This window comes from Megalops cyprinoides, chromosome 10 (genome assembly GCF_013368585.1).
Source record: "Megalops cyprinoides isolate fMegCyp1 chromosome 10, fMegCyp1.pri, whole genome shotgun sequence".
NCBI lineage: Eukaryota > Metazoa > Chordata > Actinopteri > Elopiformes > Megalopidae > Megalops > Megalops cyprinoides.
This window is the reverse complement of record NC_050592.1, coordinates 16,275,057-16,301,422: the sequence shown is the minus strand read 5'-3', so window position 1 is coordinate 16,301,422 and position 26,366 is coordinate 16,275,057. Positions and strand designations below refer to the sequence as shown.

The 26,366-nt window shown below is 40.4% G+C and overlaps 1 protein-coding gene across 1 annotated transcript in view; it reads left to right on the top strand.

Annotated features, from left to right (window-relative positions):
- The window catches only part of LOC118785002 (inactive phospholipase C-like protein 2), a 57,890-nt gene that overhangs the window by 18,014 nt on the left and 13,510 nt on the right, over positions 1-26,366 (top strand). Inside the window, exons 2-3 of the mRNA XM_036539525.1 lie at positions 15,259-17,745; positions 20,847-21,050. Coding sequence (XP_036395418.1) covers positions 15,259-17,745; positions 20,847-21,050 — 2,691 coding nt within the window. The remainder of the gene's footprint in view (positions 1-15,258; positions 17,746-20,846; positions 21,051-26,366) is intronic.

Sequence of the window (26,366 nt, the reverse complement as noted above, 5' to 3'; positions counted from 1 at the left end):
CAAGAGGAAAGCAGCAGGCCTGGACAGGATCAGTCCAGCTGCACTCAACCACTGTGCAGCTCAACTGGCCCCAATGTTTACTAACATTTTCAACACCTCCCTCCGCCAGTGTACAGTTCCACAGTGCTTCAAGGACTCAACCATAATCCCTGTGCCAAAATCAACCAAGATCTCCTGCCTCAGCAATTTCAGACCAATTGCAGTTACATCTGTGGTCATGAAGTCATTTGCGCACATCATCCTCTCCTATCTGAAATCCAACACCAGTACTTACCAGTTTGCTTATCGGCCCAACAGGTCTGTTGAGGATGCTGTTAATTTAGCCCTCTACCACACACTACAACACCTAGAGTCACCCAGCACCTACGCCCGCATCCTATTCATCGACTTTAGCTTGGCTTTCAATACAATAAACCCGGTCAATCTTCCATAAACTGTTGGACATGAACACTGACCCCTGCGTATGCTACTGGCTTTGGAGCTTCCTGTGGAGAAGACAACAGAGGGTTAAGATGAATAGCCTTTTATCTTGACCTCTGACCCTCAGCACAGGCACCCCCAGGGTTGTGTCCTCTTTCCCTGGCTCTTTTCCCTTTACAAACCACTTGATATCCCACCACAGCTCAGTCACCATTCTAAAATATGCAGACACAACTATAATTGGACTTATAACCAACAACAACAACGACCGATACTGTAAGCAGGTAGCCCAAGCAGTCACCTGGTGCCTTGATAACAAACTCCAGCTCAACACATCTAAAACACAAGAACTCATTATGGATTTTAGGCACAACCCCCTCCCCAAAACCCCCATATACATTTCAGGAGAACCCACACAGGAAAACACCTTGTGAGATACCACACACCTTGTGTGTCATATCTTCCTACATTACGTAGTTTGTAGATTATCAGTGGTTTGTTCTTCCTGTGTCTTTTTAATGTATTTGTAGCTAACTAGTAAGCTAACTACTTAGTATCTGTGTAAGACCCAGTGTGAATAAATGAAAATGATAGTTGCATTCAGATGAGTTCTGTTAGTGCTTAAATTATAAAAGTATGTAATAGTTTAGTCAATGTAATAGTGTAGGCAATAGAACTGATGATCTTCTATCTATTGTGAGAATAAATTCCTGAATGAGACCACATGCTACCTAGGCTTTATATGTAATATACACAATCCATTTTCGTTGTATTCAACAAACAGTACGAGTTCATAAGTGTGAGGCAACCATTGTGATCATGTAATAGCGCTCTCTTTTAATATCATATTAATTCATTTTAGTTTGAATTCTGCCTGTAAGATGTGTGCCTTCTTTTTGTCCCTTCCTGGAAACATGTGCAGTATATCTGTGTAAAGTCAGTGAATGCTGTAAAGAAAAATGTTTCCCCCACCTATTTGCTGCCATCTGCTGCAGTTAGAATTTTTGCTACACATTATGGTTGCTGCTGGATTCCTGTAATGTCAGTGAAGACTTTCAATTTCTGATGAACACATGGGTAATCAGGAAACCTTTATCTTCAGCAGTAGCCAAGACAGCTTTTTATGTTAATCACATTAAGCATAAGCACAGCAGCAGTTAGGAGTAGTAGCTAGAGTGCTGAGTGTCACGGGTTTGAATCCTGGGGAAGGACACAGCTGCTGTACACCAGAGCACTTTACCTTTATTATTTCAGTAAAAATCCAGCTGCAGAAATGGGTCAGAGACCATATCAGTGATAAACTTATAAGCAGAGATGAGGGTTGGTGCATCTGCTAAACAAATAGGCCTAAATGATGTAATGGAAAATAGGAGGGGTTTTAAACTAGATGGTCTGCTGTAACCCAGCGCAACAAGGGCTGGATTTGGATCAGTCAGCAGGCCCAAAATAGAAGGAGTTGATGATCAATTTATCCTGTGATGCTCCACAACAATTTAAAACCTCTCACTACACAATGGGGTAAGACAGCCTAAAGACACTGCTGCACCCTGCTGTGGCTATTTCTGCCGTTTTCAGTCTCATCAGGGGAAAAACACAACTGAATGCTTTCATGCTCAAATTTATTTTCCAATTTTTAACCATGCACCTGGCTTGTTGTGATTTCTAATCATGACAATGGTCAATAGCATTTTCCCCCCTCTTTATGTAGTCTTATGTGGGATTATTAGTTATTAGGCCTGTAAAATTCTATACTGAAACTTGAGTATCTCAATCTGTAGATGAGACGAAGAAGAGGCTGAAGAGTACGCTACACAAACGAGCTCCATCACTGTCAAAGATGTAAGAATGTTCTCATGATCCCTTGTTTCATTGAATGTATTGTTGTTTTCCTTCCATCCTGTCAGTTTCATATTATGACAAAGTTAATACAAGATACAGATAGAGGAATGTCAGAGAGGAGGTGGTCCATTTGCTTATGGTTAACCAGAACATTGGAAAGCCATCCAAATAGCTCATAATTTCTCTGTTTTAAGGAGATGGCAAAATGTCAGTGTTAGTAGTAGTAGTAGTATAGGTCTCCTTATGACCTGTGTGTTTGCAACATACTGTGATCTCATGCCCTGACCACATGCATGGAAATTGATGTTTCACTATACTTTAGTTTGAGAAGAAATACTGCATTAATTATCTAGCAACTCTCAGAAACAGGTTTCAGATTTGACATGAACAAAAATCACTGGCTGACTGAGCTTTTTCTCTTCATGGTCGTTACACCTTTATCTAATCATTGGCAGCAGCAGCAGAAAAAAAATATGTTCATGCCCATATCCATTCAAAATTGGGCTGTCAAAACAGATGTGGCATTAAGAAGAGTGATGAAGAACAGTTTGTTTGGGAAATGATAGAGCCCTGTTCAGATGTACAACACCCCTCCCTTGCCTGAAGAGGTAAAGAGGTCCTCCTATCAAGAAGCACCACAAAAGGGGAGAGGGATTGCGCCCCCCCCAGAACATCCCCAAAGGTGTCAACTAAGGACAAGAACCAAGGCCATGTCTCGCCCTCAGACACACGGCAGTTTTCTCCAGATAATGAGGATTATCCCCAGTCATGCATTTGGGATTTAGCAAAGGCTTTAGCAATTTCTTTGAAAGACTCCTTATTTTGCTTGGTGACGTAAGATTATTATGGTTATCAATTGTCTGGTGTGTTAATAAATTGTTCAAGAAGCATATTCTACTTTGGAGTAATGTATGTGGAGCTGGGTGAGAGACTGGTTTGTTTCTGTTACGGGTGGAAAGTGAGGTGTGAGTTTATACCTGGTAATGTATCAGTCTCCTGCACACCCAGATAACATAGAATGCTCCAGGGTGATGACGTGAGTATTTCAGTAAATCACTCAGTTCAGTGCATGGGATGTTGGCTGGGTGTGGGCCAGGCCTCAGCATGGTCCATATATCCATGACGGGCATGACAGGATACAGGATCTGGCTTCAGGAAAAGATTCTTCAGAAAGAATATTTTTGGAAATATGTATATATTTTGACAGAAAATACCTTGTGTTTGTTTTTTGTTAGGCTCCTATGGACTGAAGGGTATAACACACATATTGCGTTATATTTGTGTGTTGTCTCCAGTGTGTCTCTTCACACTGCACTGAAGCAGTTGCCAGAGTGCTTGAGGGAAGATCAGATCCTTCATTCGTCTGTTTATTTCTTGTCAATCATCTTGAAATTCTAAAAAATAAGAGGAGCAAATGACAGTTCTGTCCTGGAGATATAACAGAAGTAGCATGAGCTTCCTTTGATCTTCTCCTAGGTCACCAAGGCTGGAGTTACTGGCAGGTGTTGTTTATTTTGTATGGATTAACATTTTCTTCTCTGATTCACTGAACGTTTTGGCTATGTTAGGAATGTATTTGTGCAACAGTTAGGATCCTAATAGACACACTAGAGCAGAAGTTTGATGCTACAGAGGTCACTGAATGGATCTTTGGGGTCAGTGCTAATTGGATGAATGCATATCCTTTAATATGTGCGTTCAAACTATTTGCTGTGTTCAACTTGCAGCCCACTGCTCTGTCAACCTGACTGTTTGTAATGGCGATCATCATAAGTCTGTCTGTAGTTTTGTGGCTGGCTGTTTCACCACCTCAGGCTGAAGTGCACCGTTTCTTCTCTCTGTTCTCCGTCGGCCAGAGGACTAGATGAATAATGACTGTAGCCCTCGGAGGGGGATGGAGAAATCATCCAGCCAGTGAAACCCTTCTCTTGGTGTCGAATAACCACAGAGCAACATTTCCCCATCACAATCAGTGGTCACTCATGGGGGACAAAGGGCTGGTCTTTCCGCTTTCTCGTGATTTGTAGGCTTCAACAGAAGGTCAGACTGGCGTTTATCTGTTCTAACAGCATGGGTAGGTCATTGTGCCCTTGCGTTTACAGGGTGCGGTGCAGAGTGATGTAAGGAACTAGAATCTTCCATGTAGGCTAGCCAGTTAGACAGTCTGTTTAGACACTGGTGCTTGACCAGAACTGTTCAAGAACATCTCCAGCTGTAAATTCATACTACATCAAATGAAGTGATGTTTGTGACCTTGTCTGCTTAGCCACTGTCTTCCTACGATGCACTGTGAGGTTTGTGACAGTTTATTTATTTATTTTTGGCAGGCACGGTGGGGGCATGGAAGGGGCTTTTAATTAGCAGTTTAATTTTGCTTAGTTCAGTACTGATCTGTATTTAACATATTTTGACCGTTAATCTCACGTAAATCCTGAGTGAAAGAAATGAGTGTTTGGGACTGCATATTTATAGAAATTAAAACAATGCATGTAAACAGCGCTTATTAAGTGACCTTACATTTGCAGAAGCTGTTTCAATACAGCTGAATTAGACTCTGAAACAGTTATGTGATCAGCTAAGTAATGGTGTTTGGTTACTAATTTGTATAGTTTACACAAAGAACAGAAACAAGAGGATTTAATACCTCCCTGTTAGCATAGACACCTATTGGACAAGCCTTCTCTTTCACAAGGGATCAACAGCCAATACCTGTCAAGTGAGGTAAAACCCGAATCTGGATGTTGTAAACGGCTCAATCGAACCCAATTAATTAAGCGCTCAGTAGTTCCGAAAAACAGCTCAGTTTTACCCTGGGAACAAGGTTGGGGAACGCGGTGCTAAACAAGCACATTTGTGCTAAATAATGCCGGAGTTTTTCCCACTGTTGGGGTTATTCAATACAGGACTAACATATTATTGTCTGTAATCCATTTAGAGACACATATTTGATGACTGAATACATCCTGTTTGTTGATTTGAGTGACTTGCAGATTAGTAGTACCACTGCCTCTAGGGGTATGTTGCTGGATTCATGCCCAGATTCAATCTAACTGCAGTGTGCTTTGTCCTTAGCTTTGAGCCACGGACTCAACAGTACTTCTGTTTTTGCAGTATTTAACTTAATGGGTTGGTAATCTGTTGAGCTGTCCGTCTGCAACAGGGTGCTGAGATCGCTCTCTTTTGACTGTGAGTGGACCTGAGGTCTGGCAGCAGTATATTCTGCTGGTCTTTAATGCAAGAGAGGCCCTTTTAGACATTGTGTGACACAGGAGAGGCGCTATGAGGAATGGGTGATTCCGCTCCTGTCAGTGTGATTTATAGTGCTCAGGTCCTGGGCTGCGTATGGGAGGGATGCTGCAGGAACACCCTGAGAGGGGGAAGAGCGAGGAGATGAACAACCTGATCAAGGTCAAATATTTTCACAGCTCGCGCAGCTGCTTGGGGTACACGCGCAGCTGTCATTTGAGGTTTTCCCTGGCTTGACGGGCATGAGCTCATACAATCGAACAGCTCAAGAGCAAGGTTTTATCCATACAGGAGCAGCGGAGTATCTCAGTGTTGGGTATTGTGTGTCACGGCTTGTGGTGTTTTGTACCGGTTAGAGTACTGGACAGGATATCAAAGGATTGTGGATTAGGTTCTGAAAAAAATCAAACAAAATAGTTTAAGATATTGCACTCAATATTTACTTTGCTCAGATGTGCTTTATTAATATTTGCTTTTATTGACTCCACTTGCATTCACTATGCACAGTACATATAAACAAACTTCACAGACTAACATGTTGTTTAAAAAATCTTCATCCTGTATTTCCCTATTTAAAATCCAGCCTGTAGCCATGCTGAATATTTGCAGAAACAGTTTGCTTGGGCCTTAGCATAAGTGGTAAGGAGCAGGACTCATAACTGAAAGGTTGCCGGTTTCATTCCTTGCTGGAGTACTGCTGTTGTACGTTTGGTCAAGGTACTTAACCCAGAATGGCCTCAGTAAATATCCCCCTGTATAATTGGTGACATGTAAAAAAATTAACCTATGGATAAGAGCATTCGCTAAATGCCAATAATATAATATAAATATTACCAGCTAAATCAAGCTCACGGGTTTTGCCTGTGTATGTCCATTGCAAATTGTAAGCAATGCACCAAAAACTTGAACATTTGTATTTTCCAAACTGAACTATATATAGTACATTCATGGTTTGGCTTTAGGGCAGCTCATGGCAAAGAAGACATGTCAATGTTCTAAATTAAGATGAATTTACAAAAAGAGAACTTCAAAGTTATTTCACTGCTTCACCATAAAAGCCTCACAAAGGTTATTTTTTTCAAATATTAAAACAATTCAATCAAACATGGATATTTCTGGTCAAGGTGCGATGTTAGGGGATGTTAAGTAATTTAATAAATAACAACACACAAAAGCACATGTAAATTGGAATATTGTATAGACATTGTGCTAACCTAATGTCTCCTCATGTCACCTCACTTTATTTCGTAGGCTGAGAAAAAGTATATCAGCTAGAGATTAGAATGAGTTTGGACTGAATGAAAGCAAATGATCGTGCATTAACCCATATATTCAGTAAAACTCAGTGGTAGCTTTCAGCTCCCTACAGCTGTCTTGTTTTCATTAAGTCATTCCTGACTTAATGATTTAATGCTGAGAATTTTGCGGCAAACCAAAGTGTTCTACACATAGACCCACGTGGTTGGCATTTAATGCAGGGGATGAACTTTCAGGAAAGAGAAAATAAAAGAATGAGCAGGAGGCGAAGATTAAGCCGATCCCTTTAAGAGAAAAGGGACTGGTGGGAAGGGTTGGGTGTGGGTGGCGGTATAGGCAATGCATCCTGTCTCCAAAAGCACATGACCTAAATTGTGATATGTAACTGTATTATTATTTATTATTTATACATATTTTTATGATCTAGCTGGATATGATTGAGTTAGAAGGTGACGTGTTTTAATTCAAGGATAATGGGTCTTCATTCATAACTTAATAGCAGACATATTTTGTACTTGAGAATAAACCCCAGTTTAGTTTAGTTGGACATGCAACTATACCATGTCAGTGTCCCTTATTAAGGCGATTTATAAATGCTTGGTTCAGGTAAACAGTGCATTGTGTTCTTTCTTGGAACCACCTTATAGTAGGTGCCTTTTAAATGATGCAAGTTTTCCTATTACAGGCTTTGGTATGTCATTCTTTTTGGATTTTTTTTTTCTCTGGCAGCATGCCATAATTTTCTTTCCTCTTAAGTGGGGACGTTAAGGCCATATGCACATGCACATGCACAGAGCCCCTAGGTCACAAGAGGTATTGTGGATATCTGAAAGTTTATAAACCCAAGTGACATTTAAACAAGATGGTGTTACTCATAAGCCCTTTTGAAGTGCACCCTCAATATTCCAGCCTTGTATCACTTATAGTAGGAAGTACTTTATCTCATGGCTGTTATTTTTTAAGGGTTTGTATAAATCATTTATTTGCCCACATATATGAATTTTGGCTTTAACCTCCATGTGCAGAATAGTAAATTATTCATCTTGCATACATTGATATTAATCCCCTTAGAGTACATTAATAGATATTCAAATGGGACCTCAGCAGCACATACACTGCTCTAATTTTGCTTTGTATTCTCTGTCTCATACCATATGTTATCTTGAAAAGTGAGAAACATACATAGTGAACAGGAAAAATATGCCTTTTCCCAGTTTGCCACCTTCAGCTTCATTACAGATTTTCATATTTGTCCATCATTTAGTCTATAACATTGTATAGAGGTTTTATTTTCCTGTGTTTAGCAGTTTTAACTCACTTGCAGCTAGCTTCCTAGCCATCTAGTAAGCATGCAAAAAGACACATATGTGAATTAAATTAAAACTAAATTTCTGTCTCCTTCTACCAGATAGAAAATGATCTCTGTCTGGCTGGACATGTTTGAGGTGTGCTTAATAATTTTTTGCAAGAGATGGACTATGTACTTTTCCTTGTGCCAGGACTCTTCCTTCTTCGTTGGTTCCATAACCATGTAGTGTAACTGTGCCTCGGCCACCTCAAGGTAGCCAACTACACCTGCAGCTAACTGCTTTCAGCTCAACCTCACCTACAACTTGCCATACGAGAAAGCCTTACAAACAATGACACTTACAGGTGCCCCGGAGTGTGGTTGAATGGAAACTGGCCCATAAAATCAAAAGACAATATTTTTTGATATGTCACATAGCTAGCTGTGCAACATGCCATCTGTAGTGAGAAGACAGTTTGCGGTCCACTTACCTGACTGTATAAACTACACCATTATATAACATACATTAGCTTTGGCCAAATCGTATATGTGGAACATATGGTGCACAAAATATTGGCTTTTTAGAACAGTCTTTTTTGGAAAAATGTGCTTTGCAAGGAAATTCTACACGACCATTTAATGAATCTTCGCAAAAAGATAAGGAAGGCTCTTTAAACATTTTTGCATTGTTCCAAAAAAATATGCACCCAGCCCTATGATTCTTTTTTTACAGAGTATGCAGTGTAGGATGTCGCTTTTGGAAATTCATCCTGGATAAGGCCATTTTCAAAACGCATACTGTGGATAGTCAAATATTATAATGTAATCAAGCAGTTTTATGCTCTTAAATGCAATTGTATTATCATCTATTACATATTTCTATACATAGATCTTTACTTTACAGAAATATCTAAAATTCTGTTGTGATTGCCTAAATGAAATGCTAGTATGTAGTGTCTGTTAATTATATAGCCATTATGAAAATCTTAGAACTGAATTGCACAAGTATGTGTGGCTAATTTGTATGATAGCACAGATGCTTTGTTGTCTGCAATGATAAATTGCTTTATTTTTTCTTGGGAACAATTACAACATCAAGCAGGAACAACTTCAGGTTGAGCAGAGTAGTAAAACAGAACCTCCTGCTTTCTCACAGAGTAGTCAATCATTTATTAGTTGTTTTTTTTCTCTCTGAAGTTTTTTTTTTTTAACATTTCCACATGTCCCACCTCTAAACTGTTTTGCCCTGTCTGTCTAGACTGTTATGTGGGAGAGCGCTGGGATATTTAAGCTTAACAACCGTTTTTCTGTAAACAAAGGAAGGCTCGACTTCCTCATGTGCAGATCTGTGGCAATGATGACAGGAAATGGATTTGGCTGAAGTAAGCTCAGTGTTGTGGTCAAAGATCTTGTTCAAAAGATTGAAATTGATGTGGTGTGATATAATCCACAGAAATTCCAGCTGTTCAGAGTGGTAGCCATTAATGTTAAGAAAACATGGTTGGCCATTTCCTGTCATCCTTCTCTACTGGATGTGTGGTTGCCTGTGCATTTTTGAGTTCTTTTATACGTAATAGCAGAGGATGAATCCAAGGCCAAGGTGCTCTGGTCCCATGGAGCCATGCAGGCTTTAGTGTGGCCTATTGTCCTTGCTATTTCCTACAGGAACTCCTTTTTATTCTGAGAGCCCGCACAAAAGACTGGGTTTTTTTACTCTGGCGCCGTTAGTGCTTTGTGAAAAGGAAAGAGTTTCCTTGACTATTTTTTTCCTGTTTTTGAAAGTTGTGGACAGGCAAGATTAGCTATGATGTTCCATGTTTTGACCACAGCCCTGTTTGCTCTCTCAGGGCTTGCAGAAGCTAACTGCTCCGTTCATGTTTCCACATCTGTGTAAACCACGTTCCACATTTCCACATAATGCAGTAACACTGTTGCAATTAAAACAACAAATTTTTAGCCTGCTCTTTTCACATTGACTGCATAAAGTGTATGCTCTAAGAAGTTACCATTCAAGAAGACATAACTATAATTTTGCATGTGTGCCAGCAACACAGAAGAGTTTCGCCATAATCAAGGTCAGGTACTGGGGATCATATACTTGTTTGACATTATTGAACGAAAACCCTTTTGATGAAATGCAATTATTTAATATAATATAAAAATATGTCAAATGCTTTCCAGGCTTCACAAGCTAAAATCTATATGAACTGACAGTCAGAAGGTCCTCTCATCCCTCCCATTAGAGACTATTTAGTTCACTTAAATCAAATTAATTACCTTGTCTGAACTGATGGGTCATTGGTTATTTGGTATTATCATTTTCAAGGGGTTCAGTTCCACTTGTTTTTACAGGGAACCTGCACAGGGTAGATATGGGGAGGCATGTAATTTTGACCTGCTCAAAGAAAGCAGAAGTTACCTCTGAGCTATTCTTTTTTTTATTTATATAGTGAGTCATGATGTAGTCCAGGCTAACAGGAACTTTCACCAGTTGAGACAAGGCAATACAAATGCCTTTGAGCAATAAAGCCTAATTTCTCTTTTCTTCCTTTTTTCCATAGTTGGTTTTTCCATGGTTAGCTAACAAAACTGCAACATTTTTAAATGTCAAGATGTTATTGAAGTACATTGTCATAATATTTGCTACAGTATATATTATCTCTGAGATAATGAGCTGGACTTTTATTGTTAACAAATAACCAAATAAGGTAATATGGTCTCCAAAACTCTTACAGACGAGTCAGATTCAGTTAAAATGGAATTTTGCATGGTCTTTGCCTATAGTGGACCAAAAATACATAGAATTTCTCAACACTTAATATTTTCAATGCAGGACACACAGGCCTGTGTCACATGGCAGGTCTGAGAGTAGCAGGTAATTGGTTGTCTGGCAGGGGATTGAAGGTGATTGGCTTTGTGGTGATAGAAGCAGACATGGAGTTTGTGTCAAGGGTGATACCCCCCTGCTGGAGTGAAAATGATGAGTATAATCAGGTGCAAGATTGAAGGAACAGGGATGTACAATAAATGTCACAAACGTGGCCTGCAGAGATGAGCAGACATGTGTAGCAATAGGCCCACGTACCGGAGGGCTGTTTCACAAGGGTTTAGCCATACTGCGCTGTGACAGACAGCTTTATTCAAGCACAGCAATCAGTTGCTGAGTTGGTGTTCGCATACAGTTCCTGCGAATAATTTTCTGTTTTTGGGAGTGAAAAGGGGAGTGAAAAACCAGAGGCAAGAGCGACACTGGTTAAAGGAGCATTTGAGTGTTTCACACAGCTTGCTTATCAGACCCTTCCATCAGTTCCACCCCCCGTCTCAAGTCTCAAGTCTCTGTGCTTCAGTCGTATGTATAAGATTAAGTTATTATAGCCCATCTGCACAAAAAACTATATTATTAAACTTGCAAATATGGAATTGGAATAATCGAATAATGCACCACCCTTCCATTTAATGTCTTACTACATGACAATAATTAACATTAGATCTTAATTATTATTAATTAGAGCTTTTTTAAAATATTTGCTTATGACTTGTGTTTGGCATGTGTATTGTCAGATATTATCGATATTATCCTCTTGAACATTTTAATAGGCAGAGTATACGTAACAACGTTTGTTGTTATTTAGTCTCTGTAGATTTTGCCAGTGTCAATGTTTTGTCTCTGAACTTGCCTGTGGAATGTGGGATGCTTATATTGGCTTTTTCCTGTAGAAAAACGTATTTTCTGTAGATGGTTTGCAAACGCAAGTCCTTGTAAATGTGGTGATGCTATGTCTACACACTTTGTTTACAATGCAAATCAGAAAGAAGGTATTATCATTCACTCATTGAGATCAGAGCTGGAATAAGATAAGCCTAGTGTTAACACTGCTAATTGGCAAGAATTAAAAACTTTGGTTTCATATGCATATCTGTATGAGGTGATATAACACTGTGTATATTCTGACTCTGACTTGAGTAATAGCCCCATGCCATGAATATTCTATGTAGTGCTGCGCCTAATGACTATTTTGATAGTTGAATAATCTATCGATTATTGAAACAAATAATCGACTATTTGGATTATGAATCGCAAAGTTACTTAATGGCTCTTATTTATCTATCGGCTTTTAAATTTAGCTTGAGGTTGTTTTAGGCAAATGCTAACAACAAAGACAATAAAGATGAGAACTTCATTCAAAAATCCGTCTTTTAACGAATGGTTACTACGACTAACTCAGTGAGGGCAGTTGCTTGCTAGGGAGTACAAGTCTGCTTCCTTTGAAGAAAGCCATCCATGGCAGCATTACGAGATCCAACAAACCCATAACTCGTTCGAATTAATTCAAACGCAACCCACATTGGGGACGCAAGCACAGACACGAGTTGTAGAAATCTTTCACAATTTAGAAAGTATCAAATTCTCCGATATTCTCTAAACTTGCACACTTACGAGACGAGTCTTCATCATCCAGAGAGCCAACGTGCCACTTCTTCAGATGCTCGAGCATAACTGATGTGCTCCCATGCCAGGCAAGGTCAGGTTTGCAAATGTTGCAGTTCACAGCCTTCTTGGAAGAGTAAACCCTTTCGCGCGTACAGTCACACCGGTGTGATTTAGTGTGTATGCTAAAACCGGTGCGATTACAAAACTAGATTGGAAAAATTTTAGCTAAGTTTAGCTTTGAGGAAACAGCGATTTAACATATGAAAATGCTAACTGAAAGCTATGAGAAGCTTAATAACGCTAATGAAAACATAACGAACCATGTAATGCAACACACACGCTACATAGCATAAAAATAAGTTACATGCAAAAGGGTTAAGAGTGAAATGCTGCCACACTTGAGGTCTTTGGTCATGAAGGTGTTGCCATCTCTATTGTTCACTCAAGTAAAGCAACGTGGCTTAGGCTACATGTCTGAGCATTCCGAGTCAGCACGAAAAACACGTGATGACATCACCAACTAATCGACAATTAAATTTGTTGGTAATTCATTTGGTCATCGATTTTAGTCAACTACGTCGATTATTCATTGCACCCCTAATTCTATGGTGGATGATCTTACAGAAAATCTGGAATGGCGTGGTTGTTTGTCTCTAGGTTATTTGGGAAACTATAAGATTCCCATTATTTTTATTGTGAGAATATTTGAGATTGTAAGATGCTCCTAGTTCCAGATTTAGCAATTTTAATGTAGATGCTCATCTAGTTTTAATAATTTCTAACAAGTTAAGAAAGGTGGTGTTCATGATTGTTTTTGTACATCATGTCCCCTCTTGTAGAATATGACAACATGAGAACATTGAAATATTGAATGGCAACGTGAAAAACATTATACACATTGAATCTTGTTTTTTTCATGTCATTATCAGTGTATTGTCTTGCTTCCATTCAAGAGAGCATACTATGAACAGTGGGTCTCATTGAATATTGCGGGTAAAACAAATGTTTCTGTGGCGAGTTACATTCACTCAGTTTTACCCAATGTTTAGCTTGACTGAGTTACTTTCCAAAATTTGCCTTGCTTCTGTGGCTTTGGTAAACTGCAGACTGAAAAGGGAGGTTAAATTTCACAAAACACAGGACGCAGACTCAGTACAGTATCACTGTCATATTAGTGCGCGCACGCACTTATATTTCCTTTTTCATGTTCACTGAGAGCATTTTTATTTTTGTCATAAAATATAATTTGTAGTGTATTGTGGGACTTATGTCAGATGTTCAGCTAACTTCACTGATTTGTAAATCATGAAAAAGCACTTCAGAATGTATCAAACATGGTTGAAATGGATAAATGCATGAGATTTTTTAATATATATATGATGTAGAAGTGGGTCACCCCCCTAAAATCTGCAGCCCTCTGATTCCAAGTCCTACGGCTTTACCTCCACTCCACACTGCCCAGCACTAATTATTGCACTTCCTATGCGTGCTTCCTGTCATTGATCTGAGGGTGACATTGCCCAGGGCCCTACTCCCCACCCCCACCCACACTCAAGTCAAGTGCTCAACTGCAGCCACTTCATGGAAACAGCTTAATTGTTTTCCTAATTGAGACAATTTAGTTTGATTTCCATTCTTTTTGGGCTCAGAGTCACAAAAAACGGAAAGGAAACCTCAATTTCTGCCTTGGGCAATCTGTGCAGATTCCCCAGCAGCAGCAACATAGCTTGATCTGTAGAGTTTCAATTTGTGAGGCTTAAAGTCTTGCTTTATATTTTGTCATTTTTTGATCGTTGTGCTCCAAGCTCTCTGCTGTGCGTCTGTACAATTTCTTTTCTTTTATGGTAAGAAGCTTATTTTTAATTTGTATTCAGAGTTTGTTGCAAAGGCTCTCATCAGATTACCTTTTGCTGTTTTGTCACTTGAATTAATCTGATTAATTAGATCAGTATGTAATCAATCATATTTCAATTGTCTTCAGAGGGAAGCTTACAAAAGGTAAAAATTACTTTCTTTTAGAGATCAGCCCTTTCATCCTCTCAATTCTGTCCACTCCATGAGTTCATGTTCACCTTTTTTGAAGTAATTATGAGTCTTTTATGCACAGGGGAGATCTGTCAAGAGACTCACTTAAAGTTAAAGCTGAAATGGCCCAATGCAGGTACATAGTTTGTCCTGATTGAATGCCCCTCCTCACTGTATGGTTATTATTTCATGGACGTTTTTATTCTTTAGAATGTGTAATCACATTGTGATTATACATCTAAATCTCACCCCCCTTCTAAACAGACTTTTAGCACCTTATAGTAATTGATAGAGGAAATAAACTTATTAGCCTCCAAAGACAGCTGCTCTTGACTTTGTGATTACTTCAACCACCACTTCAGATTTTGCTTCTTCATTGAAATTGAGGTAAAAAAAATCACAAATGTGATGATCACATACTGTAGTATGGAACGCTATGCATGTCTGATTTAAGGAAAGGAAAAGAAATGTGCAATTTCAGTTTTTGGAACAATCAGGTGCAGCCAGACAAAATTAAATTAATTAAATTAATTAATAAATTAAATTAAATTAGACAAAATTAAATTAATTAATAAGGGATGAGACATACTGTAATTTATATTTAATACTACTGTAAATGTGAGAACACAGTAATACATCACATATCAGATGCACATAATGTGTAACACTAATAATTGCAATGATAGCCAAAACATAGCAGTTGATTGGCTCAAGTTCTTATTTTGGTTCTTCCTCTCCTTTTTTCCTTTAGGATGGGTCGAGGCAGCGCAGAGAAAGGAAGAAGACAGTCTCCTTCAGCAGCATGCCCACAGAGAAGAAAATCAGCAGTGCTAGTGACTGCATCAACACCATGGTGGAGGGCTCAGAGCTGCGGAAGGTCCGCTCCAACTCTCGCATCTACCACCGCTACTTCCTGCTGGATGCCGACATGCAGTCACTGCGGTGGGAGCCCTCTAAGAAGGAGTCTGACAAAGCGAAGATCGACGTCAAGTCGATTAAGGAGGTGCGGACGGGAAAGAATACTGACATTTTCCGAACAAATGGAATTTATGATCAAATATCAGAGGATTGCGCATTCTCGATTATATATGGGGACAACTATGAGTCCCTGGATTTGGTAACAAACTCTGCAGATGTGGCAAACATTTGGGTAACAGGGCTCAGATACCTGATATCATATGGGAAACACACTCTGAACATGATTCAGAGCAGCCAGGACAACCTTCGGACTTCCTGGCTGTCAGAGCTCTTCGCTGTGGCTGAAGCCAAAGGCAACAGCAAGCTAAGTTTGTGCACTGCTGTGCAGCTAATTAAAGACTTAAATCCTGGTCTAAAAAATGTAAAAATAGAGCTAAAATTCAAAGAATTTCACAAAAGTAAAGGTAAGGCAGGTAGTGAAGTAACTAAAGAGGAATTTATTGAAGTTTTTCATGATCTTTGCACCAGACCAGAAATTTACTTCCTGTTGGTCCAGTTCTCCAGCAACAAGGAGTTTTTGGACACCAAGGACCTCATGATGTTCCTGGAGGCAGAGCAAGGCATGGCCCAGGTAAGTGAAGAAACCAGTCTAGAGGTCATCCGGAAATATGAGCCTTCCAAAGAAGGACAGCTCAAGGGCTGGCTCTCCCTTGATGGATTCACTAATTATCTCATGTCACCTGAGTGCCACATATTTGACCCTGAACAGAAGGCAGTATGTCAGGACATGAACCAGCCCTTGTCCCACTATTATATAAATGCCTCCCACAACACTTACCTGATTGAGGATCAGTTCCGGGGACCATCTGACATCACAGGGTATATCCGTGCTCTCAAGATGGGCTGCAGGAGCGTGGAGCTGGATGTGTGGGATGGGCCAGACAATGAGCCAGTCATCTACACAGGTCACACAATGACATCACAGATCGTCTTCCGCAGTGTCATTGACATTATCAACAAATTTGCTTTTGTTGCATCCGAGTTTCCACTCATCCTTTGTTTGGAAAACCACTGTTCGTTAAAGCAGCAGACGGTCATGTTCCAACACCTGAAAAAGATCCTGGGGGATAAACTTCACACTGATCCCCCCAAAATGGACGAGAGCTACCTCCCCTCCCCTTCTGAGCTGAAGGGAAAGATCCTGCTGAAGGGTAAGAAGCTGAGTCCCAGCTGCACAGGTGCAGAAGGTGATGTGACGGACGAGGATGAGGGGGCCGAGATGTCTCAGAGGATGAACAGTGAACCTGGGGAGCCGCCAAATACTGCCCCGCCCAAAAGGTTTCAACTGTCTAAGGATCTCTCTGATCTAGTGACACTGTGTAAATCCATTGGATTCAAGGACTTCCAGGCAGCATTTCAAAGCCAGAAGTACTGGGAGTTCTGTTCCTTCAATGAGGTGTTTGCCAGCCGGTGTGCCACGGAGTACCCAGGTGACTTTGTCAACTTTAATAAGAAGTTTCTGGCCCGGGTTTACCCGAGCCCCATGCGAATCGACTCTAGCAACATGAACCCTCAGGACTTTTGGAAGTGTGGCTGCCAGATTGTGGCTATGAATTTCCAGACCCCAGGCCTAATGATGGACCTCAACATCGGTTGGTTTCGTCAGAATGGGAACTGTGGTTATGTTCTGCGTCCGGCTATCATGAGGGAAGAAGTTTCATATTTCAGTGCCAACACCAAAGACACCGTCCCAGGTGTATCCCCGCAGCTATTGCACATTAAGATCATCAGCGGACAGAACTTCCCCAAGCCCAAGGGTTCAAGTGCCAAGGGTGATGTTGTCGACCCATACGTCTACGTGGAGATTCACGGCATTCCAGCCGATTGTGCTGAGCAAAGAACTAAAACTGTCAATCAGAATGGAGACAACCCCATTTTCGATGAGAGCTTTGAGTTTCAGATCAACCTGCCAGAACTGGCCATGGTGCGCTTTGTTGTGCTGGATGATGACTACATTGGGGATGAGTTTATCGGGCAATACACTATCCCCTTTGAGTGCCTCCAGCCCGGCTACCGGCACATTCCGCTACAGTCACTGACAGGGGAGGTCCTGCCTCACGCCTGGCTGTTTGCCCATGTCGCCATAACCAACCGACGGGGAGGGGGCAAGCCCCACAAGCGCGGGCTCTCTGTGCGCAAAGGCAAGCGGAGCCGGGAGTACGCGACCATGCGGGTGCTGCTCATCAAGGCTGTGGACGAGGTTTTCAAGGCTGCTGTGCAGCCACTGAGGGAAGCGACGGATCTTCGAGAGAACATGCAGGTAAAGATGTGTATGCCAGCTGTCCTTTTTCCAAATTCCTAAATAACACACCTTTGTTTGTTTTCATGCATCTGTTGTTTTAGTGTTTTGCATTTGTTTGACGGACTGCAGATTCCCTTTAAAATTTAACGTCTGACCATCAGAACAAAAGTTCAGAGACCTTTTCCTACATACACACACTTCAAGCTTTCTGTTGCTATGCACTGCTATTGGCAACCATCGACAGGCACATCATCAGAAAGCCTTGCGGTATGCACCTGCTGCCTTTAATTAATTTCCATTTCAAAAAGAACCTGTTCATTCCTCTCATTCCTCATTTTCTGTTTTTGGGAAAGTACATGTTTTATCTGGGGATGACTAAAAGATACAAATGTGGTCAAAACTTTGAGTTGGTTTTCAAAGATATATCAAGGTTAGGGATGTTCTTTAATCCCAAAACTGTTTGGTAGTGTTGTGTAAGATTATAGGCAAATTCCTGATGACTTCAAAGCTTTCTGACAGAGTCTTAGGATCAGTAGTTGAGCACTGAGAATCCAACCATCCAGACAATGTGTATATTTTTACATGCAGGTAGAAGCTTATCGTCATACCTCTTTTAATATTCTAAATGGAAAACATGTTCTATTGTAAGGTTTGATGTGTCTTTTGGCTTATGGCAGTAATAAGCCTAAAAGCAGATTATGCTGCCTGAGGGATGGAGGATAAGTTTTATGACACCGGAAAAGCAGACCGAAGTGTCATTCATTCAGCAGAAAAATGCAGTCATAATAACCTGCCTCTCGAATTATTGAACAGTGATAGAGGTGGCCCCTGATTTCACAATGATGTGTCTCAGGAAACCCCATCGTAAATGATTGGCAGGAATATTTTTTTTGGTGACAATTCTCTACTGGTGTAATTGCCTCATTCTCTTCCACAAAGTGATCACCCTGGTTTTATCTCTCTTAAGTGTGGTATGGCAATATATTCAAGGTCTTCAATGACCCACTTTATGTCTTTTGTTTGTGTGGAGTTGAACACATCAAGTTTTTTTCCATGGTAACACACCACCAGCCCAGAAACTCATTTTGGAAACTTGTCATTTTTTTTCTTCTATGCATTGTTTATGAACTTGACAGTTTCTCTCCATATTTCTGTCCAACATTGATCTTTCAATCTTCCTTCTTTTTTCTTAAACTTTGCTCTTAAAATCAAAGTTAACCTTATCATACTGCATGTGGCTGATGGAGTTGGATGCTGGAAAAGAATAAGCATTAATTTTAAACCACAAACTGATTAGGCTATTAACATCCAAGCTGCCTTTTTGACAGATTCTACATTTTTAAATTACTCATTGAGGTCATGCATGCTGATTAATTTTGCCGGTGGTGTTCCAGAACCCAGTTTGCCTGGTGAATCTGTCTGTTTGAAATTCATCGGGGAGCAGGTGTTGTACTCAGACATTAGAACCTTTTTATTTCAAAATAGTCCATATTTCAGATATTTCAAATCTGTGTTTTGTGAAAATAGCCTGGTTGTCTGACAATTACCTATTGAAACATTAATATTTGTGTCTGGTGTATTGTTATGACAGTGCTCACTCCAAATGGAAAAAATTGCAAAATGGTAACAAGCATGCTTTTGTGGCATGATGCACAGTGCAATACTACATGCACAGTAGCTGCTGTGTAGAGTATATATAATACTCTCGTTATGAATATTTGAGCTATGGAGTGTAATGTAGGTCTACATAGTGTATCTGTTTGCTACTTTATTCTGAAGACCAAGACAGACCTACATTAAACCAATGGATTTCCATGTTTAGCAACTTACAGGGACATTCTTTCGTTATATCACAAACATAGTTTAATGGACAATTATTTGAAAATATATTTGTGTTGGTTGTGTTATGTAATTCTGTTTACATGGTATTGCCTGTCATTTGTGAATACACGTGCCAGGATTAGATACGTACTGGGAATTGTCCATGGAGTGACATTACATTACATTACATTAATCTAGCAGACGGTCTTATCCAGACCGATTTCCAGCACCATTCAAGTTGAATGAGCAACAGTGTCACTACCAGACCAGTGACTGTGAGCATAACACTTTTCAGGCCCTACCACAAGTTAACTTGTGCAACCTGACTAGACAAGGGAAGCCAAGTACACTGCCAAACATCAGTCACTAGATCACAGAATCTAAAACACTTCGCGGTATTGCACATAATGTGGTAGGGGGTTGAGATTGAGGTGGAACCAAGATTCAGTCTGAAGAGGTGGGTCTTCAGTCTCCGTCAGAAGACAACCAGTGATTCTGCTGTCCTGACCCCCATGGGAACTTCAATGTCATTTATCCAGATTGATTTAATAAAAAACTGTCATTGATAATACAGCCTAGCTCTACTGACCCATGAAACATTTTGAAGTTCTGCCTTTCTCTCTGTCTTTCTTTTGTCTGTGTATCATAAGGAGTGTACGGAACTAACATGAATTAGACAGCCACTCAATGACACTGACATTTTTGTGCTTGTTTTGCTGGCATACAGTAGCTACCAAAACAGACATGCATTAAAACAAAGCATCAGAAAAGAAAGGCTGTGCTGGAATACTGCTGTGTGCAACCTTTTATTTTGTCAAGAAGATGTTGGCATTTCACAATCAAAGTGAAGCTGAGTCTATGCGAACCATGTCTGTTGTGGTACTGCGGGCACTGCGGGACAACCCAGTGTTGAAGGTGGTTGATGTTTGTTTGATTAGATATGCATGTGTAAAATGATTGTGCGCTCCTCTAATTTCTTATTATTGGTGGTTGCTCTGTAGTTTCTTTTTTGCATCAAGAAAAATTGCATAGTTCAGTGTTTGTCGTCCATTTTCGGAACGGACCTGATTAAATGCTGCTGTTATTGATTAAAGATATGCGCTGAAAATAAATTCTGGTTTTATCTGTTAAAACTGGTGGGAAAATATGAACCCCGGCAAGTCTCTATAAATCCAAAAAAAAATGTATCCTTGCAACACATACATTCAAATTATGCTCTTGAAAATCTCATTTGCTAGAGCAGTGCCTCATGTCGTTCTCTTTTCCTTTACCCTCGTTGCCCCCTGTCCCCTCTGCAGAATGCCATAGTGCCATTTAAGGAACTGTGTGGTCTTTCAGCGGTGGCGAACCTCATGCAGTGCATTCTGGCCCTCTCCTCCCGCCTGACTGGGCCTGACAACACCCCCCTCGTGATGTTCAACCTGAAGGACCAGTACCCCACCATGCAGCCTCAGGGTGTGCTGCCTGAGGTGCTGAAGAAGGTTGTCACGACCTATGATGTGGTGAGCTCACTGGATGATAGCCTCTCTGCTAACACCGCGCTCTTTATACATGTGGTCACAGTGTTTAATTTAAGAGAATTACAATAACAGCATTCGGAAGCCACAATAAAGGCACATTATGTAAGTGTATTTATTTAGCAAATAATTATCGTCAGCTTAAGTGTCTTACATTTTTACCTATCTGTTTGAACAGCCGGATGTTTAATGAAGCACTTCAGATTATGTACTTGAATCAAGGGTACAGCCACAGTGTGCCACCTGGGTTTCAAACCTGCATCCCTGGCATTACATACAAAGTACTCTGCACTGTCAGCTAAGCAGTGTGTACTAGAAGGCCCTTTCTAAGCATCCACTGTCTAGGGTGCAAAACTCTTTGTGACTCCATTTGTCATGAGGGTAAACTCACAAAATGACTTGTGATTTCAAATCCTACTGTGCTCTTACAACACGCAGCAACCAGTACATTCTCACATTGTTGCATGATCTGTGGTAAAATGCAAGCTTTTAATTTGCATACCAAGCAGCACTATACAGACTGCTAATGAGGGCTATTACAGATTGCAAGAATGCCAATGTGGGACAACTGTTTGTTTTCATAAGAATATGGTGACGCGTACTGCATACTTCAACACTGGTCCTCAACACTGTTTATCAATTGGAACGTAATGTGAGTTTGTTAAGTAGTGGGACAGTAATTTCAGACAATGGATTAAAGTTACATAACCATATTATATAAGCATTACATTGTGTACCCAATACAAACCATGTGTGACCTCATGCAGCTGGAACACTTTCAGTCTTGTGGTGATTTGAGAAGCTGACAAAGAGTCATCCTTGACATTTATAGACAGTGTCATGATCCACAATTATTATGTTATTTATGGATCTGAAATGAATCTCTATTGTATTATTGGTACTGACCTTGTATATAACTGACTAATATATGAAGAAATTTATTTTATTATGACCTTTTAGTGGCATAGAAGTTGGCTGTCGAATGTTATCTGTACATTTTGCTGCTTAAAAACAGGGAACATGCATGTCTTCATTGCACTTGTAGTTCAGTTAGGCAAGTGAACGTGCAAGAGCCATAATTTCAGATGCAGTTGCCTGAAACGAGCATGGCTTATGAGTGATAGTTGCCAGGTGAGTAGATATTTGTGCTGTTGAACTTTAGTTGGTCAGTGGAGAATTACTGTCTCCTTGACACGAGGGCATGAGATCAAATTGAAATTCATATAATTATTAATGTTATCCGTATCAAATAGTCAAAAACCCAAATACAGTACTGGTGAATGATACGGATGGGGAACGTAAATAGTTAACTTTATACAAAATATACAAGATGGAAACAGCCAGTTGGGTTAGAATATAACTATATGCCACTGCTCAGGGGATGAGGGCTTTGTCTAAGAGTCCTCACTGCAGCCCATTAAGAATGACTTCTCGTGCATACGCTGTATTCACTGCAAAGAAAGAATAAGACATATTAGGAATAAGGTTAATTAGATTGTGGGGAAAACAACTGAAGCAAGAAAAAATATGCATCTAAATTCTTTATTCCAAAGCAATAAACCATGTTTGGTTTAACTGGGCATGGATGCTTTTTTAGCATTAAAGAAAGACCCAGTTTTCATTGAGGAATACATTCCACTGGCAAATTGGTTTGCACTTGTGGTTGTTAAACTGAACACAGAGGGCAACACCCCTGAAGCTGCATTCAATTTGCATAGCTTTGAATCTCATTAATTTTAAATGAATTTAGAAACTCTCTGTCACCAGACTCTAAAATTATATTCCCTCAGCATTGACAGACTTTGTGGGAGGTTTGGAACAGACACCTTGGCCTGACCAATGAATGCATTCTGATTTGACAATAGGGACACAACTCTAATCCTATAGAGCAAGGGCATGCTACCCTTTTCCTTGAGTGCCACAGTCTTTTCCGTAGCTTTTCTAGGTCTCTCAGAACACTGAAATGTTGACAAAACTCTGCCTTAATTTATCCCAACAAATGATCTGATTCCATTCAGGTTGCCAACGGGACAAACATCTGTTGCATGTCCAGCACTCCAGGACCAGGGTAGCATATGTCTATGCCAGGGGATTGTGCAAGAAGAAGCTGGAAGTCAATTATGTAGAGCTTACCAATCATAAAATGTTGTTTGATATTGAATTGTATTGTATTTAATGCTGTGTTAGTATTGTAATTTTAACTTTAGCGGCAATATTTTCAAAACTGTAGATCATGAAATATGTATAATGTCTGCGTTCCCAGATTAATTTTGAATGTGGCTTCCTCTTCATGAGATCCACTTAGACAGTGACGCTTTTGGTGGGGAAAAATACGGACTGGATTGCCATGCCATTGTATTTCAGGGGTTCTGGCAGGCAGTGTTGTTTGTCCTTGAGCTGGGAATGCTTTTGACAACACAAGTGGGTGACTGCCGCAGTCACAGAAATATGCTCCTGATGAGGAGTGGAGACCAGGCCTGTCTAGTCCAGTGACCCCCTGTTCTCCTCCACTTAAACAGCGGCCTCTGTGCCAAACGCTGTAAATCACAGAGGTTACACTCGAAGGATGGACCCCCGGCATGCCGGCCTTGGCAGCGGGGAGGGTTTGGAGAGCAGCAAGGAGACAGGGAAAGAGGATGGCAGTAATTTCATCCCTTGGCTGCTGCGGTGAAGGTCAGCAGACTGTTGAGTTGGGAAAAAGTTCAATAAAGTCATTAAAAAGATATAAACACGGCGTTAAGCATGCTTTGGAAGCGTTCTCGTCCCTCTCATTACTGTTAATGAAGGAATCAAGGAGAGCATGTGTTCTGAGCTTGGAGGGGGTAAGGACTGTTTCTGAGCTTTAAGGGAAGAGAGAAAAAGACAAAACAGATGGACAGGGAGATACTGGCAAGAAGGCTGCCAGAGACTTTTTGGTGTTTAAATAATGCACAGCTGAAGAAATTTGTTGCACATTACAATACAGAATGCAAGAAGAGTGACCCATCTACACCCAGATGAATGATTGTGATTCTCATTTGAATTCTCACATCTAAGCAGAGAAGCTTAAGTTGCTGTATGTACAGGAAGACATATAAAGAGCAAACAAATCTGTGTTCAGTTTCAGGATTATTGAACAATAACTAATAAATAAGCATAATGAGGTGTCTATACCCTGACACATCCCTGTCATATTTTTGGTGGTTTTATACTCAGCATGAAAGGCCCTTTTATGAAAACAAGAATGAAAAACGAACAAATAAATAATGAATTTGAAACACTGAACCCCATTGAATCAATTACTATTGAACCCCATTCAGTGCTAGTGGAGTGTATGATGTGTTTTCTAGAACACTGCCAGTGCCGTGGATCTCTATATTAATATGTTAGCAAAGAGGTCACTGAGCTTAACAGAACAGGCGCAATGCATACTGGGGGTTACTACATAGTAGTTGCTAAGTGGGCAGGGAAGGACAGTTGAGCTGAGCTGCCACTATACATGGACAATACACCTTACACTTTTGTGTACACTATAAATACATCTGCATTTAGTCATAGTTTATCTGCCAAGAAGACTGTAATTTCCCTGCTCATCAGTGAAGTAATAGTAGTGTACATTGTTGTTGCAGCTGTGGGCTGTCACCCACAGCCCCTCCCTCAACCCCACCTCCCAACTCGCATGAGTCCTCTGAAGGAGAGCTGGAGCGCGTGATGCTCTGGGAGGATTCACCCTGTCCCGTAGGAGAGATGGACACACTTCACTGAGCCTGCTCTCTTTCATGTTCTGTGAGATTGTCAGTGTAGGTAAGGGAACCGGACTCGTAGCGTAAATGTTTCAAGTTTGAGTCCTGGGTCGGACACTGCTGTGTACCTTTGAGGAAGGTACTTTGCGTAAACATCAGGCTAAACACAAACTGTCAACCAAAACTAAGCTTAATGTTTTCAGATGAAAATTTTCCCCTATGAACTCTGCTGAAGGAACGAATAAACAATTAAACTGCACTAGTGTGCTGTTCTTGCAGCAGCGTGACCACAAAACTAACACTTTCATCACTATGCAGTTATGATTCAAGGAGTTATACAGTGAAGAAATAAAAGGTTAAATATGCAGAATGTATGCTGTTTCCAACATGCTAACACCCCCTCTCTCATGCTTAGTGGCAGCATTATGCCTTTCTGTTGGTTTACTTTTGTAAACCCTCCTTTATTCCTCATTTAAACTCAAAACAGCAGCATACCTCTGCTGTAAATACTGTTATAATCCATTAACCCATAAACGAAGTATGCATGTGAAGGTTACAGCCATACAGAACTATATTTTCATCTCACTCTGTTGAAAAGGCTAAGACCTTCACAAATTATAAATAGCTCACGGTGATGTCAGTATAGCATAAACTACTCTTTTCCTTATAGAATAACCCTTTGCTTCTTAGCTGAAGCCTTAGCAGCGATCTGGAGCAGACAGTCACAGGTGAACTGGATTGCATATGCTTATTTGGGGAACTACAGGTGTGGTATATTTTCTCTTCCTCCTATGTGGTAATTAGATGCCTACATGGGGGTAAGGCCGCAAGGGGGCACTAGGGGGAAATGAGAAGAGAGAAACACAAACTGGATCACTGCTTGATTTTTATTTATTAAAATGTTATACAGTTGTGATTGGTCTGTATTTTGTGAGATGCAGATAGGCCATTCCAGACTAGTCCAGGCCTCAGTGTTTGCCGTATGCTTTGGGAGTGCGGTGACTGGTGAAAGCACCAGCACACTCTTGCTGGTGAATCTCATTGACACATTGGCAGAGTCTGCTTGATGTGAATGCTGGCACACTGTGGGTGACCCAAACAGCTGTCTCAAAAAAAAAAACCAATTCTTTCCTCCCTGGCACAAGAGAAGGGCAGTTTGCCTTTATCCCTTGACTTTGCAATGAACTGGAAAGGCACCAGGGGAATGTACGAGCCAATTAAGATAATGTGCCGTACATAAAGACTAGTTTGGTCAGCTCTAATTGAACATCAGCATCATTTCTCTTTCGGTAACGTTACACAGGCCTGTTTGTTTTTAGATAATGAATCATCCCCTAGCCACTTGGATCACATAGGAGACAAAAGGAGGTTTAGAACCAAGTAGTTAAGGAAATGTATCTGTAATCTGTATTCTTCTTGAGTGAGAGTTCTTTTTGGTTACATCTCATTGTTCCATGCTGCAGTCTTAATTACACTGTGCACATACACACCCTCACATATACATGTAGGTATATATATATATATATATATATCCAGTCCTCTGCCGGGTGTCATGGGACTGGACAGAGTAAATATGATG